Genomic DNA, 16,976 nt, shown 5'->3' on the forward strand with positions numbered 1-16,976 from the left:
GAAAACATTGTTTAACACTTGATACTTTCGGCTCTGATGGCTCTGAAACAGGCAAACCTTTATTTATATTCTGCTTATTAATCTTTTTATTTGTTTATATGTGTAATACATGGAATAAACTTGTACATTATATCATAATATATTTAACTGTACATGTATAATACAATACATGTACAGTTTAATATACATACAATATAATATAACACATGTACAATACAACATAAGTGTATAATTGTATACAATATCATACATGTATAATATTATACATCTATGTATGATACACATACTATAAAGTACATGTATAATATAAAGACTCTGTATAACATATTGTCTCTTCTTTATAATACATGTATAATATAACACAATATCTCTATGTATAATATATGTACACTATAATATAGTACATTTATAATATAGTTCCTCTATGTGTATAACACCATATAGTATCTCTATAATACAAGTATTATGTAATATAATACATGTCTAATAAAACATAATGTGATGTAACAGCAGCAGCGACCTGTTGTAGAAGAAGAGTTTCATGTCTTGCAGTTGACTTTTCTGTCTCTCGTTGTTGGACTCGGGTAAAACCTTCAGTCCGTCCTGAAACTTCTGATCAGACTCGAAGTCGTAGGATTGAAACCTGAAGAAAACCGACTCCATGTCTGCGCCGCCTGGTTCCTCCTCCACCCGAACTTCACTTCCGGGTTCTCAGCCTCTGTTTGGCGTCAACAAATGCGGTTTAAAGACGGAACAGCGCTGACCGAGAGAGCAGAGCTGAGGCTGCAGCGCCCCCTGTGGTCGTTTCTAGTGCTGCAATTTACCGCTTACTGTGGGCAGTGTGAAAAACATTACAGGGATTTTCTACCAGAACCCACAAACTCAAATGTACTTCTTTACACATTGTCCTAATCTTAGGAGGTAAAATTAAATTATAAATAGTTCTTTGTGTGTAAATATGCCAAAGAATATCAAATATATGAAAGATGAAATATCGCAAATCAATCAGTGAGTTAAATGAAATCTCAACAACACTTTGATTGAGGAACATTAGATTACTTGTGATTAAATAGAAATTTGAGTCACTTTTATTAACATCTGTCCTCTGTATAATACACGTGCAGTAGTTGTATTGAACGTAATTGTATGTGTCTGTGTTCAAAACAACGCAAATTCATCCCATTAAAATTAAAACAGGATTTAAAACTCACCTTAAAAGTTGAACATCTGAGTGACGTCAGCGAGAGAAGTTGAAAGTTCTGGTCACTTTGTGTTTCCTCGGTTAAAAGATTAAAACTCTTCTTTTTCTAAAGGCTGCGGAGAACTGATGGGAACATTTCACAGTTGGAACGGAACTCAGATCTTTGATGTATTTTTCTGCAGGTGAGGCCTTGAGGTGAGGCCTTTGCAGTTTCCCTCCAAAAGTGACTTCCTGATTTACTCCCTCATTTCATAAAAATGAATCTTTATCGTGTAAATCCAGAGAAGTTGAACGCATCACAGTGAAATTGTTCTTTATGTAAAATAAGTGTGTCCCCTTCTCCGACAACAGTTGTTCAGTTCTCATCAGGTTTAAAATGCAGTGCGAGCAGGCTGTCACACAATATTTAATACATGTTACCTCAATGTAAAAACTTGAACCTTACTGATTCAGTGGCTCTTTGTCAACATGTAGAAACTTTAGATTTTATGTTGAATCAACTTGAACCACAAAGAAACGCTCATGTTGGATTAACAAACATTTCGTTCTGTAAACAAACAATAACAATATAAAGTAGTATGGAAAGAAAAAGTCTGAATAATAATCAATAACAACAAAGAGTCCAGAGATGAACACACGAGAAAATAAGTGATTCAGTGACAAACAACAATCAATTTAAATCATTCGAGTTCTCAGACTTTGAGCAGAGTGAACCCTCTTTCAAATACTAATCCACAGAGGATCTCAGCTCATGTTTCACTTCTGTTCAGCTTTTCCTCCACCAGTGAACCATCTTCCCAAACAAAGGCATAGAAGAAGTAAAGTGAGGATCTTTGATTGTGCGGGACTCACCTCACGATCACGGGAGAGTCTGAGATCAGCTGTTTGTTTGGCTGCGGGACCAGATCCTGCGGGACTTCTCTCCACAGGGAGGCGCCATGATGACTTTTACTCCTCCGGATTTAAAGGTGGAAAGGCGGGATCAGTCCAGAGCAGGACACAATCTGATTGGCTGAACAGAGACAGGTGGCGGGTCGTCGGGGCGGGGCTTAAGTCATTTAGTAAGATGGAGTACTAGAGACACGATGAAGAAAAGAGTGAGACATTTGACTTCTGTCTGTCTGTCTATCTATCTGTCTGTCTGTCTGTCTATTTATCTATCTATCTATCTGTCTATCTTTCTGTCTGTCTGTCTGTCTGTCTGTCTGTCTATCTATCTATCTATCTATCTATCTATCTATCTATTTATCTATCTATTTGTCTGTCTGTCTGTCTTTATCTTAAACAATAGGAGACTTTATAAAGACATAACATTGTATGTGCCTTATAGTTCGATTAAATTTTTTGTATTTTAAAACAAAAAGCAAATAACCACTCATATTTTTTTAGTTTCCAAAGACCAAAAGATAAACAGACCATTGACCGTTAGTGTCAATATTTTTTCCAACAGTTAGATCAAACTGCAACATTTCATATCCCTTTAAAAAACCTAATATTTAAACTTGGTTTTAGTTCATTTTAAAACACTAAAGTTTGAATACTGTGTGAGGCCATGTGATACTCTCTACACCACTGATCAGATTTGACTTGTTATCTTATGTGATAATTGTTATGACACAGAGTCTTTAGCTCAACTGTAGAGAACATAAAGAGAATCTGTTCCTCCCCGTGAGACTGAGTGTCAGAGCACAGATAATGTGTTATAATTGTGTATTCTCTTTGTATTCTCTCAGGGTCAGACCTCCTGATACACTCTGGGTGTGACAGCTTTGTCCTTCTCCAGCTGGGAAACATTTTTCTCTGCAGCTCTTTATTTGTCTTTGGTAAAATACAAACAAATTTGGTTTCATCAGCTCAATTATTTCACTGCTCAACAAATTCCCAATTTCCGTCTAAACGTCTCGGTGCTTTAATCAACATTGAGTCTTTAAAGAGATTGTGCTGAAAAACTGTGTCTGTGCAGAACTTTCTTTAAGATGAGTTGTTAACTTCTATTGTATGTGTGTGAACCCACCTTCTCTCTGATTGAGTGAAACTGGGTTACAGTGAATGGAAGAGAGGCAGTAACTCACATTGTTGCCTGTGTGTGTGTCACATGTAACAGTAGAACCAACACATGTTCTGAGCAGAAACACGACACCGTGCGATTGTGTGACTCGGCCCGCTCTGTCCTTGACTGCAGGCCCTGTCTGCCGCCAGTCAGCTGATCGGCTCCTAGACAATCTGAGCCCCCATCTCCCACAGAGAATTCAAACCCGATGTCCAGGTGTAAACAAAGCGGAGCAGTTTAATATGCAGAGACAGTGAAAGTTTCAGTCACATAATAAGAGAGGGAGAGAGTGAGGGAGGAGGATCATGCTTCTCACAGGCGAGGAAATCTCATCTTATTAACTACTTTGCGGTCACTTTTTCTTTTTTAAGCATGTGATGTAACGCCTGGCTCTGAAGCAGCTTATTAGTGCTGAGTAAACACCTTTCTACAGCTTAAAGGTCCAGTGTGTAAGATTTAGGTGAAAGGGAACTATTGGCAGAAATTTAATGTAGAATAATCCTCATGATGTTTTCACTAGTTCATTTCATCTAAATTGTATGAATTGTAGTTTACCTCAGAAAAGGCCCTTTATAATCAAATACTTTATATTTACATGGACAAACTAAACACCTTTTCAGTTTTTATAATAACTGAAGCTACCACAGCTTCTTTTTCATGTTTGGAAGGGGGGTGGGAGGGGGAGGTCAGGGGGGTTCAGCTGCAACATGTAATTTCAACACTAGATATCATACAATTCTACACACTGTACCTTTACATATAACCAGGTTTGACTGTAAAGACGAGACGGAAACAGTTAAAGCCTTTTCATCAGGTCTTAGATGTTTATTCAGTAAAACATGAGGTTCATCTCTACATCTAAAGATAATATAAAATTAATTCAGCATATAAGTGCAAAAGTCATCTTGAAATTTTAAATGAATATTTTATATTTGCAAGATTGTGCTTTATGTAATGTCATAATGATTGATCTGTAAAAAGGAGATACGTGCTTTTGATTGCACCAAAAGAAAAAGTTTCACTTTACACCACAGTTCTCCTACTTACAGTCTACCACCTCAACCAGTTCAAGCCTCCTGCAGTGAAGCAGGTTTACATAAAAATATTATATGTTAAATTCCTCCTCTCAGCTGTCAGTGTCAGTGGAGCCGCTGCTGTTTCTCCTCGACTCTTCACTCACAGTTGGAGCCTGCGGCCGCGCTCACTGGCGGCGAGAGTCTGTGTCTGTGGAGCTTGCTCTGGTTTGACGTTTGTCTCTGGGTGCAGCGAGACGGACGAGAGAAGCAGAAGGTCAGGGTGCTGCTGGAGCTGCAGTCGTAGTTTCCGTCCTGAGCGGAGACAGAGAGGAAGCAGATTAAATATCAGGTCATGATAGATCTGTAACGACCTGCAACAGTTTGTCAATTAAACAATTTGTCAATCTTCAGAGGATCTGGTCGCAACTAGTTTGAGATTCGATTAATCACTTAACTAATTCTTATTTTAAAAAAGTCACTTCTAGCTCCTGAAATGAGTTGTTTTTCTTGTGTGTGTGTGTGTGTGTGTGTGTGTGTGGAGAGAAACTCTGTGTGCGTAATAAGATTTGTGATTGTGTAAAATAATCCATAGATACAGATAAATATTCACACAATTTACAAATCTGATTACCCACACATACAGTTTAACATACAGTTACACAACTCTCTACACAAATAATATTTTATAGGAGTTTTGATTCACTCACCTCTGCAGTGACGCTGCGTCTGACGCTGGGGTTCATGCTGCTGCCTTTCTCCTCCCTCTGCACTTTTCCAGCCTCCTCTCTCTGCTTCATGAACCTCTGGTTGACGATCCTCGTCACGCTGTCGGCCCTGTGCAGCGAGGCGGCCGGAGGCCTCGACGGAACGCGCTCCAGGTTCTTCAGGCCGTTCTTTGTCTTCGGTCCTGACACCGTCACTGGTTTCTCAGCCCGGCCGCTCACCCTGCGCAGAAACTCTGTGACCAGACCGTAACGGTTGGCGCCTGCAGATTTGGTGGGAGGCTTGGCGCTGCTCAGGGAGCTGTGGCTCTGTTGTCCTGTGCTTTGTCTCAGACTGCTTTGTCTGGTCCAAGAGAGGCCAGAGGCGCTTTGATGGTTCTGGTTCCACAGAGCTCGGTCTCTCGAGGTGGATACAGAGGAGGAGGAGGAGGAACTCAGACTGGGGGTTGAAGAAGATACACCTGAGTGTCTCCGGTAGAGTTTAGGTGAAGAGGTGGAGGCTCTGTTCCTCTCAACTCGACCTGGTACTCCGTCCAGTGAGGTGGAGATGTAATGAGAGCGTACAGAGACCAAGGAGGGGCTCAGGACTCGAGAGGGGCTGCTTCTCATGGCAGCCGGCCCCTGGGGGCCATCGGTCTGCAGACCAACACTCACCATCTTTGGCTTCATGTAGGTCTGAGTGCCTGAGCAGGCCACATCCACCCACCTCCCCGCTAATCTCCCTCTCTTCTCCTGTGAACCGCTGGGAGCTGACTGCCTCCAGCTGGCCGCCATCTCCTTCACGTCGTCACTCAGGTTGGCAGATGAGCCCAGACAGAGTGCAGAGAAGGAGGTCGGCGGCGTGCACCAGGGAGAGGAAGTGTTGACCGACTCTCCGTCTGCGACGGGGCTTTGCTTCATCTGAGCCAGCTGGACTCTGCGAGCAGACGGGGGGCTGTAGTAGATGCGGAACGCCGACTTCTCCGGGGCAGTGTGGCTTTTATCCATGGACATCTGCTCAAAATCAAGATCAGGGAAGCTAAGCGGCATGATTGGATGGTCCCACGTCTTAACGGGGTCCTCTCTGTCCATCTGGGCGACCTCCTGGCTCAGATAGCACCAGTTCTTCGTTTTAGGGCCTCGTGGAGAAAACTGTCGCCTCAGTCTTTTTTCTTTTGAGCTGCAGATCCTGTTCAAACAGCAGGAGACATGAGTCACGACTTCAGTGTCTTCAAAAACAAGATGGATCAGATAGAGGAAACACTGACCTGTCGTCTTCACAGGGACGTTCATCATGAAAGACACCACTGACGGCCCTCTGAGCAAAGAGAGGAGAGACACAAGAAGAAGACAACTTGTAAATCGTGTTATTTTTCTGACGGACGTCTTTGATCCAGACTCACTCAATATAAATTGGATGGATTGCCATGAAATTAAAGTACAGACATTAACGTTCCCCTCACCATGACTAACTTTCAAGATCTTTAAATGTTTCATCTAAGACCATCATCAGATTACAATTTCATTCATCCAATTGTGGATTATGACACTGATGTTAGTTATGTTGTCCTGCATGTCCATTTCTTTGGTTGGTTTGTATTTTTGGACGGGTTACCATGACACTTGGTGGAAGGATGTACAGATTGAGGGAACTGATTTCTATGAGGGTGTGAAATTTGCTGCAGCTTAACAAATTAACAGGCTAACACACCAAACTGAGAAGCTCAAAGTTATTCTGCAATAACGTAGGAGTGAAGTTACCAAAATGATATTTTAAATCTGTACACCACGTCCACATCTGCATCCAAGTCATAATTACACCTGGGAAAGTTTAATTTATCTGAAAAGATGGATGTGAGTGAACATCTAACATTTTGCTCAAACACGGTTGTGTTACTGCAGCAGCACAGACAAAGTTCCTCTGAGAGAAAGAAGGATTACAGTCTAGTCAGAGGAGTAAAGAAATAAATCTGCAGATGTTGAGTCAAGCTGTGCAAAGAGCCAGGAGCAACAACTCAAAAGTCAGATTTCATTTCTTATCTCGTGTACATCTAAACTGTCTCTCTGTGTGTCTGTGTTTGACCGAGGAGGTGGACACTGTGACCGTCTGGATGCTTTTAATGCAGCAGATTTGAACATGACTGTCCTGTTTGGCCGGAGCCCCTAAGAGAGATTGGCCTAAATACTCTGGCACGAGTCTCCTCGTGATGCCTACTGAGTGTGAGGAGGACGCACGGCCAAGGAGACGGATCATCAGCAGGACTTCCCGCTGTATCACACAGCCTCACACACAGCGGGGGGGCACACGCCTGAAGGGTAAACACCGTCCTTACCTTGGCTGCCTGGCCCTGCGTGGCCTTGGCTCCGCTGTCGAATTCAATCCGCTCATCCCGAAGCTCTGCACTGAGCTCCTGCAACAGCCCTCGCAGCACAGACACGGTTCTTTCTTTGCCCTGAATAAAAACAACCCGGATATATTTAGATATTCCAAATATATAACTTATCTCTAAAAAAACACGACATCGGCTGATTGAACAATTAGTTTTAGAGTTATACTTGACTTTTTTACCACCGCCAAGGGGGTTATGTTTTATCTGTTTATCTGTTTATTAGTCAGGATTACCCAAAAACTACCGGGTGGATTACCATCAAACTAAAAGAATGAAGTATGGGTCAGGAAATAAAGGATCTGGATCAGTGGGCGGATCGTTTTTTCACTTCTTTAACATTGAGAGATTGAGTGTTTTTCAACATTTTCATTGATTTCTCATAGAGTACTTTGTGAATCTTGATGAAGGGGACTGATACCTGCTGAGTGTGAGAAACTTGATTGAAGTTAAAGGGACTGTAGTGCCTTGTATGGGTGTATCGTCTGTACTGAGTGACGTTCAGGTTGGTTGGTTGGATGATGGTTAGTCAGCAGGATTAGGCCAAAGTACTGAACGGATTTAAACAACGTTTGATGGAAAGATGACGCATTTTGAGGCAGATCTGGACTAAGCAGCAGAATTCTCCTGGATCTAGTGGATTTAAATTTGGGACTGTTCGGTCTTTGTGGGGGTGTGCGCTCTACAACAGATCAATCTATTGATCGATCGAGAAAAGTTTGGGTCGAGCTGTTGAGTGCGATTCTAGTTTTATACAATTTTTTAAATCAAAAAAGACAAATATTTACTTGTTCCAGCTCCTCAATTGTGTAATTATGACAATAAACTGAATCCCTGGGTTCTTGAAGGTGGTGGAGTGTTGAGGGTCTGTAGTTACCTCTTTTCCCTCCAAGTCGGGTCCTTTAACTTGACACCACTGATGGAGGATCCACAGAATCTCTAATGAAAGCTGCATTTTGGGGTCCCTGCAGCTGTGGAGGAGGTCCCACTGAGCTGAGCATCCTTGTCTTGTTGCTCTCTCCTTCACCTCCGAGGTGCGGAGGTCTTCAACGCTATCCTGCTTACTTGGTGACTCTCTCGTGTTATGATTGGCCCCGTCATGATCTGCACAGTCTCCAGAGAGAAAGGACAAAGTGTAGGAATCCCAAACATGTCCATCCTTGCAAACAGAGTATTTACTGGAATCCTCTCCTGTTAAAAGCGTCTCCATTCTCTTTGTGAAAGACAACAGCATGTCCCGCAGAAGCTCCACGGCCTCATTCAAAGGTCCTGGGAGGAAAATCTTCTGGGCCTTACCATTTGAGTCCTCGTCCGTCAGAGACGAACAATACCCATTTTTGGGTGGTGCTGTCAGGAGCTGTATGGCTGAACTCAGAATGCAGGAATGATCTCTGAGAGCGAGAAGAGCTTCATAGTCTTTCACCGTCATTCCTTTCAGGCCTCTGTCAATTTTTTTGTTGTTGTCCAGCTCCTGGCCGTCTGAAGGGTCCCACTCTCCACCGACAGGACCCTCTCGAGTCACATGACAAGCAGCGATCAACCCTTCACTTTGTGTTTGGTTGCAAAGCTGCGACGTTTCCAGACCTTGTTCTGCTTCGTAAACATCGAATCCCATTTTCAAACTTTGCTCCCTTCCCGCTCTGTCCTGCGACGGCATAGAAGCCGACACTTTTTCCTCCAAAACATTCCGATTCTCTTCTTCTTCCTCTTCACCTCCTCCTCCTCCTCCTCCTACCACTCCTCCTCCAGTTTTCTCTCTCAAGTCGCTCATTTCCGCTCTCAGCCCACGATTCTCCACCTCCAGTTCCACGATGCGCCGGCTCAGGAGAGTGGCCTCCTCTTCCACCAGCTTCAAGTGAACTTTGACCTCTGCCTCCCTGGCGTGGGCGGAGTTGTGTTTGCCCTCAGGTGATTGAGTGGCGTCCACATCGCCGAAGGCCGAGTGGTATTTGGCCAGCTCCTCGCGCATGCCCTCGCTCTCTGATACCAGTTTGGAGAGCTTCTTGCACATGAGACCTAATTCCTCTTTGGCAAAGTGGAGTTGGCACCTGAGATCAGCGCTGTCATCCTTTAGGAATCAAACAGTGATCACTGTCAGCCAACAACAACACTGCGACCTGTCATTTTTAAATTAAACATGATTTATGAACAAATCAAACCTCGATCTGTTGAGAGATCCTCCTCTCAGCTTTAGTGGATGTTGATCTGATGCTTTTTTTCTTCACAGAGTTCTGATGGAGAAAAACATGACAAAGTTTTATTAAAGGTTCAGTAAAAACATTATTTTGGCTCAAAACTTTCACAGATAGAAAAAAAAAAACTGTTTATCGGGTTCAGCTGTGGCTCAGGAGGTAGAGCGGGTCATCAGTAGTTTAATCCCCTATTTGCATGCCGAAGTGGGCGAGACACTGAACCCCATATTTCCCCTGACAGCTGTGCTGCCAGTGTGTGAATGATGTATGATGGAAGAAGAGCTGCTCACAGAAGAGCTGAATGAACGTGTGTGTGAATGAGTAAATGTGACTGTGAGGTTGAAAAGCTCTTTAGATGTAAATTTTACATTTTCTACATTAACATACATTATAAGTTCTTTATATGTTTTTATATATATTTCGTAAACTGAACCACTGATCCAATCCGAGCATGCTGGTAGAAGAGGCCACAACTTGGACATAATGATGTAGTGGACGCATAGCAAGTACTTTTACTTTTAAAGCTTAAAATAGAATGTACAGTATATTTAAAAGCAAATACTTTTACTCGAGTAGAAAAGTGAATGTGCATGTTTGAAAACTTTTCACTGCCTTAAATGCACCAGTGTCCTTGGTGTGTTTGGATCCAAACTGTTACACGACTGAGTTTATTTGAAAGTCTGAGTATGAGAAGAATGTCAGCCTCTGCCTGGCGCCATTGTCCCGCTCTGAGACACTAGACAGGATGTCAGTGTTAATAATAGTCATCTTAGGGTCGGGCTGGAAGTAGGGTTAAGATCTATTCAATTCAAGGTCAGTGGGTTTGTGGACAACCTGTGACCTGATATGTGATATTAGAATGTTTTGTAGTTCTTTGTGGTTTCATCTGGGCATGTGCAGCTACGTGAGGACCAGACAGTGTTGTGTTATCACTCACAGGGTCATGGACAGTCCAGCAGCCGTGTGAGGCCCTGAAACGCTCATCCTCCTTCACATCTACCTCCCCTGTGTTTTGTGCTCCTCTAGATTAGGTAATCTAAGTGGATTTTCCTGCTGGGATCAAACGGGCTAGCAGCTGTCTCCCATGAGTGGACCAGATTGAGCTCATGCCAAAGCACAGAATCCAGGATTAAACCGAATACACATCACTTCAGTGCCGCCGAGGCAGCAGGGCCGCAGGAATGAAAGGTGGACTGAAAATCAGTGCCAGTGTGGCGGCTGCAGTTTGATGAAAGTCAGAGCTGTGACTGTTGTAGGTCAGTATGTCGGAGCACCAACACCCGTCTTTATGAAGGCCATAATACACACTGATCCAGATTTAGCCTCGCTTAATAGATGACAGAAAGAGCGAGAGAGAGAGAGAGAGAGAGAGAGAGAGGGAGCCTATTTCTGTAATCTCTCGCACCATCTCTCCCTTTTCTCCGTCCTCTCAGCTGAGATCAGCTATGCCTGGAGTTCAGTCCTCAGCATACCAGGCTGCTTCTCCCTGCCCTTGCACAGGGCAGCTGCAGGCCGAGCCCCGCGCTCATATCACTGATCTGCACCAGGGTCATGTGTCACCTGACATCAGGGGCGACAACTGGCTGGGATGGGTGCAGCTGTGTGGGAGAAACGGAGAGGAGGATTCCTGACCAGAGGGATGGAGGTTTGTGAGGGTGTCAGCGGTTGAAGCTTAAGTTTCTGCGAAGGTTTTATTTACGATCCTCCTCCAGACAGGCATTCTGTGCGGTAATAAAACGGTCTCTTTCTTATGATTTAACTTGAGCAATACTTTCCCACTTTCACACATACAAATCTTAGCCTGCAAAGCCCGGCCAGTGCTTTTATTCTGCGCCTGAGGTTTTTATGGGTTAACTTCTTTGAAATTCACATTTTTCAAACCACCCACATAAAACTTGAAAATCTAGGAATATGCAACGATAGGTGATTTCAACGTCACTGAAAGGTTCATCCTCAGTGTAGATTTTCACTTCACACTCATCTTTGATGCATCCCAGACCAATTGTGATTGGTGTGTGCAAAATCCTGCTCAGACCAGGGGCGGCTGCAGCTCAGGACGTGGAATTAAGAACATGAAGAACTAAATTTCATTGGTTTTTTAAAAATTGAAAATGTTGCACCTCTCTGGTTTTCTCCACCTCGGCCTGTAAAACCTGCTTGGCCACTTCCAGCTCTTGTGTCCTCTCTCGGAGCGTCTCATTGTCCCACTCCAACTGGGAATTCTTCTTCTTCACCGCCTCAAGCTCGTTGTACAAGCGCAGGGACACACTCTTTGCCACCTGTAAGCAAAGCAAAGATTGGGTTACTGTGGCTCCATTCATGGACCAGTTAGCAGAAAATGATCTCACGATCTGTTGAGGGGGACAGAGCTTCTGAAATAGGAGGAAAAAAACTGCAGGCAGAGTCAGTAGCTTCCTTTAAATCAAAGCTTTTAAAAAATTTTTGTGATTAATTCCCTGATTTTACCTCATTCTTGTCTTAATTATTGTAAGAGGTGGTCATGTTTAAACTTGTGTGTTTTTTATTTGTGAAGCACTTGGTTTTGAGGAGTGCTATTTAAAAAAAATACATTATCATTATATGTAAAACGGCTCCCACTGCCCCTACAGAAGACTCAGAGATTGAAAGAGGCAGAAAATACGTGTCTTTGTGGTTGTTTTTTTGTCTCTTTGATAATTTTACTTCACTTTATAGTATTTTTGATGAATCACTTTCAAAACAACAGGAGTTGAGTCACGGCAGAGGAAAAACAAAATAAGTGTGGATAAAACGAAACTAAAAACAGTGCAAGAGGAAGATGCAATTAGGCCAGACAAGAAAAAGTACATGAGATAATGAGAGAGACATAAGTAGAATCATAAGACAGAATCAGGCTGATTCAAAAGCTGAGTTTTTTAAATTAGATTTAAAATTATCAATAGCAGGATGTGGGACAGGAGATCAGAGCTCCAGAGCGACAGAGAAAAGCTCGTCCCCTTTAGCTCTCAGAGGAGAAAGGGGATTGAAAGGTGTTGTTGTGAGGAAGACCTAAGTGACCTGGGGGCAGAATATAGGACCCGGTGATCGGTGATATATGAGGGGGGAGATAATTGAGAGCTTAGCAACAGGCAGTAAGAAAATCTTTTCGTCCTGGTTGTACTCGTGAGCATTATTTTGAGAGTGCAGTGTGTGGTTTGCCTCAAGCTAAGACACTTCACAAGGAAATGCTTGCGACAGGAATTCGCCACATGTGTGGATGAGGGGGTGAAGCTGAGGCTGCTGGGAATCCAACACCACAATACAGAGTCTGGCTGCCACTGCACAGTCTCGTTTTAACAGGGGAGCGCGTGACCTGCCGTGATTCTGATGAAGAGTAATGGGCTTTCAGGTTTCTTACTCATGGAGAACAGCGCACCACATAATTACACCATCGTGTGTTAAAAATATAAACAGGATGCACGATGGAGACATTCTGACCTAATGACATATTTGTGGTGCGAGGAAACAGCAGGGAGAAGTTTACAACACAGCAAAGACTGGTGAGTCAGGGTTCTGTCAAATGGTTACAGTCCGTCAGAGTGTGTGAGCAAGAAGAGCACTGGTGAGTTTCATTGAAATGTGAAAACATTTAATGGGATGAAAATGATTCAGGCAACTGGAACGGCAGTGATTCAAAGATTTCCCAAAAAGAGCTTTCACTGTTTGATGGTGGTGAGTGAGTTTTAACAAGACCACACACACCACACCACACACACACCACACACACACAGAGAAAGAGTGGACTCCTGACCCTGATGTCGTGCTCCAGGCTCCTGACCAGCTCCCCGTCCACCTGTCCCGTCTGAGCCACTCGGATGCTGCGGCGCTCGGCCTTGCGGAGGCGGTAATGCAGGATGCGACACGACTTGTTGGCCTGCTCCAGCTGCAGCCGCAGCTCCTGCAGCTGATACACCTCCTCCTCCTGGAACATGTCGCGCATTTCCAGCATCTCACAGCGAAGCTCCTCCACCTCATCCTGGGACACAAATAAAGAAATACAGTGTTTACGGAAAAACATCATTCTGGATTTGAAACGACAAAGTTTTAATAAAGGTGAACGCCCGCCAACACGCAACCGGTGCAGGGTCACTGACTCGACCTGACATACAGTAAATCTTACAACAGGGTTTTGTCTATGGTGAGTGTTTATGATATCATTTACATTAGGATCAAATCGAGCAAATGGAGAAATTGAGACAAAATATGCAAAATGAACTGACCCACAATCTCAGATTTAAATTTAAACCTCTGGTGTTGGCTGATAATCCTTAAATTACCTGTTTAGTTCAGCTTCAGCTTTAACAAAGGGACAGGATGGAAACCAGACGAGCATTTCTGAATAAATAGCATCATCTAGTTTTAAACTGTCGTCTGAAGCTGCTTTCAGACACACACTGAACTCCGGACATTCTCCAGAGGGTGAGAACACAAATGCCAGTAATAGCCTGTGTCTGCAGTTTCTCCAACCAGCCCTCTTGTAGAAACTCTGGAAAAAATCCATTGGAGCTCATGTAAGAACACAGCAATGACTGGGTGTGTTGAATACGTTTATAATATGTGACAGACACAAAATTGTAAGATGTCAAGAGGGTTTGTGGTGATAGCAGCCGGTGTTGATGTGCTGTCAACAAAAACCTGTGATCTTTGCAGAGAATGCACACGTTGCCTCTGCCAGCTGCTCCATCCTTCACCTGAATGCTCTGGAGATTTCTGTGTTGCTGTGAAAGCGTCTCGCCAGAAAATCTCCTGCTGCGTCCGTGTAAGAAAGGCACATTCTCCTGAGCTCATGTTTGGAAACGGCTGAAGTGCTTTCTACTTACGTACTAGGTCCTAACCCACCTCTGTACAAAATGTAATGGAAATCGGTTCAGCGGCTCTCGTGTAATCCAACAGGAAACAAACGGTGATGAAAACATAATCTTCTCAGTGACGGTGATTAGTGAGCTTTACAGGCTCCACTCTTACTGTTTCCAGTCTTTGTATGAAGCAGAGACTGCGTATAAACTGATACAGAGACTGCTCCCATAATATGAAACCAAATCCTCTCAATCACTTCCTGCTGGCTGGCTGCGCCTCCTCCATGTTAGTAGACGGATGAGGCGCTGATTGAATTCTTCTGGAGGACTGTTTTCTGATTTTATCCAGTGTCCTGGGCCTGGTCTCATCTCTCTATTTTCTTTAAAATGAGATCCAGCACATTAACAAGCCCCCAGATTCAAGGCCGGCCTGAATTACAGAGAATGTTGGGTACACAAATATTATGTTTTGACCTCTGTCCGGTGGTTTGCTTGTTTGCTGGCAGGATTTTACAAACAATATTGAACAGATTTCCATGAAACTTGGTTGATGGATGACATATGGGCCAAGAGAGGAGCCATTCAATGTTCTTTAACATTTTCACCAATTGTCCAATGTATAATACATGGATCTTTAAAAATCTGGCATGTTTAGAGAACAGATATCTATTTGGTGCAGCTTGATTGAGTATAAAGGGACTGTTGGACCGACCAATCCACCGATGGACGGTTGTTTGGACGGTGGGTTGGTGATTTGTTAGCAGGATGTGGCAAAAACTACTACTACGAGGAATGACATTGATTATTTAACTGAGCGCAGACTCTTGACTTTTGATTCTTACATCAGATCTTCCTCTTACTTCTCCTGCAGACACTAACGAGGACTGACAGGAGCGTTGACAGGAAATCGGCTCTGGTGTTCAGAGTCTGGAGGGTCTGCACTAGGACTCACATACAGACTTCATAAAGAGGCGAAACCAAAATGGATCAAAATGGAAATTTAGACGCGTGACACCTGGATATCATGCAATCAAATTTAAAACAGAAATGTCATTAAAAACGGAATGAAGAATAATTAAATCAAACCTACTTTCAGATACTCGTTCTCTGATCTTAAATCCTCCACCTCCCTGACAAGATCCTCGGTTGTCTCCCCCATCATCAGCTCCATAAACGTCCCTGAGGAGTTGAACAAAGTGAGGCCCCCTCCGGCAGCATCGGGCTGCAGAGCGCAGGAATCCCTGGCTGCCTTTGCGCACGATTTGTTCGGATTCTCATAAGCTCTCCCGTCTATCCAGCTTAATTCGTTGTCGCTACTTGGAGAGTCGTGCTTGTTGCCCTCCGAGGGGCAGTCGGAGATTTCTGAGCTGCTGTCGGAGGAGGACAGTTTCCCGGAGACGCAGCCGGAGTCTTTGCTCAGGTCCTCTGAAGCGTTGCTGGCGTCGGACAATTTCCTCTGCGCGCGGGGACTCCTCTGGCACTCTGCTGCGGCGCTGGATGAAACTTTCCCCGCACGCCTTCCCTGCACTACCGCTTTTTTCACCTCCTTCTCGGGTTCACGGAGACCTGCCTGTGTCTCCCTATTGGAACATGAGCCAATCTGAGCATCTTTCTTCCTCTTCTGCAACAAAACCTGCTGCTGCTGCGTCCTCGGTTGTTTTTGGCTCCTGAGCGCAGTTTTTGCGCCCTTATCTCCGCCTCTGTTCATCCCGACTCCTTTCTTCTCTGTTTCAGGTGGAAAAGATAAACAGCTTTTTAATCCAAGGTGATCATGATGTTTCCAAATGTGTTAGAATTCTCCTCGTGTCCACTTCAGAGCTCAATGAATGAAGAGATGCGACTGGCTGCTCCCCATCCTGCAGACTGACACTGTGCCATTACGCACGTACAGACAGAGGACAGCATCTACAAAATAAAAGCTCAGCATCCACCCTTGATGAAAATTATCTGCAATTTCGTTTCTTTTCACCAACATTAAACAAAAAATCTGTACATGCTCCTTTTATATTAATCTGTCTCGATAAACACAACTTTTTCATCAGTTTCAACACTGGTAGCGTCAAAACATTTCCCTTCATAATGAATTATGAGTCAAAATACACTGCATGTTACACTGTCCTCACTTACTCCAGGTTTGTGATTATTGTTTTTTTCTCCATGGATGAGAAATAAATCTAATTTACAAACTTTTACTTTGCAAATCGCATCGTTTTCCGGTCTGATTCTGACTCTTATTGTGGATTTGACGCAGCTCAGTCGATGTTGCTGAAAAACTCATCTTCAACTTTCTGCTTAATAACTTTTAAACTGTTAAACATGTAACTCACATTATCCATCTGAGTATCAAACTATTTATTTACACTTTCAGGAGTTTGATCAAATATTTCCTTTACCATATTCAACTAACATAATTTTTCTGAAGATAAAATAGACAACGTGTTCACACATGTTCAACATTCACACACAATGTCACCTCTTGTTAGGTTTCAGATTTATTTATTCAAAATGTAAAATGATGTGATTCACTAACTTTGACTTATATATATAGACTTGAGGTATAAAGCTGCCACCTGGTGGATAAGTTGTTGTGTTGCATTTAGTTGTAGTTCTTTCCT

The 16,976-nt window shown here is 43.4% G+C and overlaps 1 protein-coding gene and 1 long non-coding RNA gene across 2 annotated transcripts; both read right to left on the reverse strand.

Moving 5' to 3' along the window:
- Nucleotides 1–691: 691 nt before the first annotated feature.
- LOC138410478 (uncharacterized) lies at nt 692–2,156 on the reverse strand. Its single transcript, XR_011243185.1, has 3 exons — nt 2,054–2,156; nt 1,212–1,324; nt 692–718 (listed from the first exon to the last, which is right to left on the reverse strand). It is a non-coding gene; the product is annotated as an uncharacterized lncRNA (long non-coding RNA).
- Nucleotides 2,157–4,021: 1,865 nt separating this feature from the next.
- LOC109645146 (myosin-3-like) lies at nt 4,022–16,461 on the reverse strand. The gene is made up of 9 exons (XM_069527245.1): nt 15,452–16,461; nt 13,317–13,541; nt 11,668–11,826; nt 9,515–9,586; nt 8,233–9,423; nt 7,302–7,421; nt 6,237–6,286; nt 4,975–6,157; nt 4,022–4,579 (listed from the first exon to the last, which is right to left on the reverse strand). The coding sequence occupies exons 1-9, from the start codon at nt 16,067–16,069 to the stop codon at nt 4,424–4,426; spliced, it is 3,774 nt and encodes a 1,257-aa protein (XP_069383346.1). The 5' UTR covers nt 16,070–16,461; the 3' UTR covers nt 4,022–4,423.
- Nucleotides 16,462–16,976: the final 515 nt, after the last annotated feature.

The sequence above is a fragment of the Paralichthys olivaceus genome, chromosome 6 (genome assembly GCF_024713975.1).
Source record: "Paralichthys olivaceus isolate ysfri-2021 chromosome 6, ASM2471397v2, whole genome shotgun sequence".
Taxonomy (NCBI): domain Eukaryota; kingdom Metazoa; phylum Chordata; class Actinopteri; order Pleuronectiformes; family Paralichthyidae; genus Paralichthys; species Paralichthys olivaceus.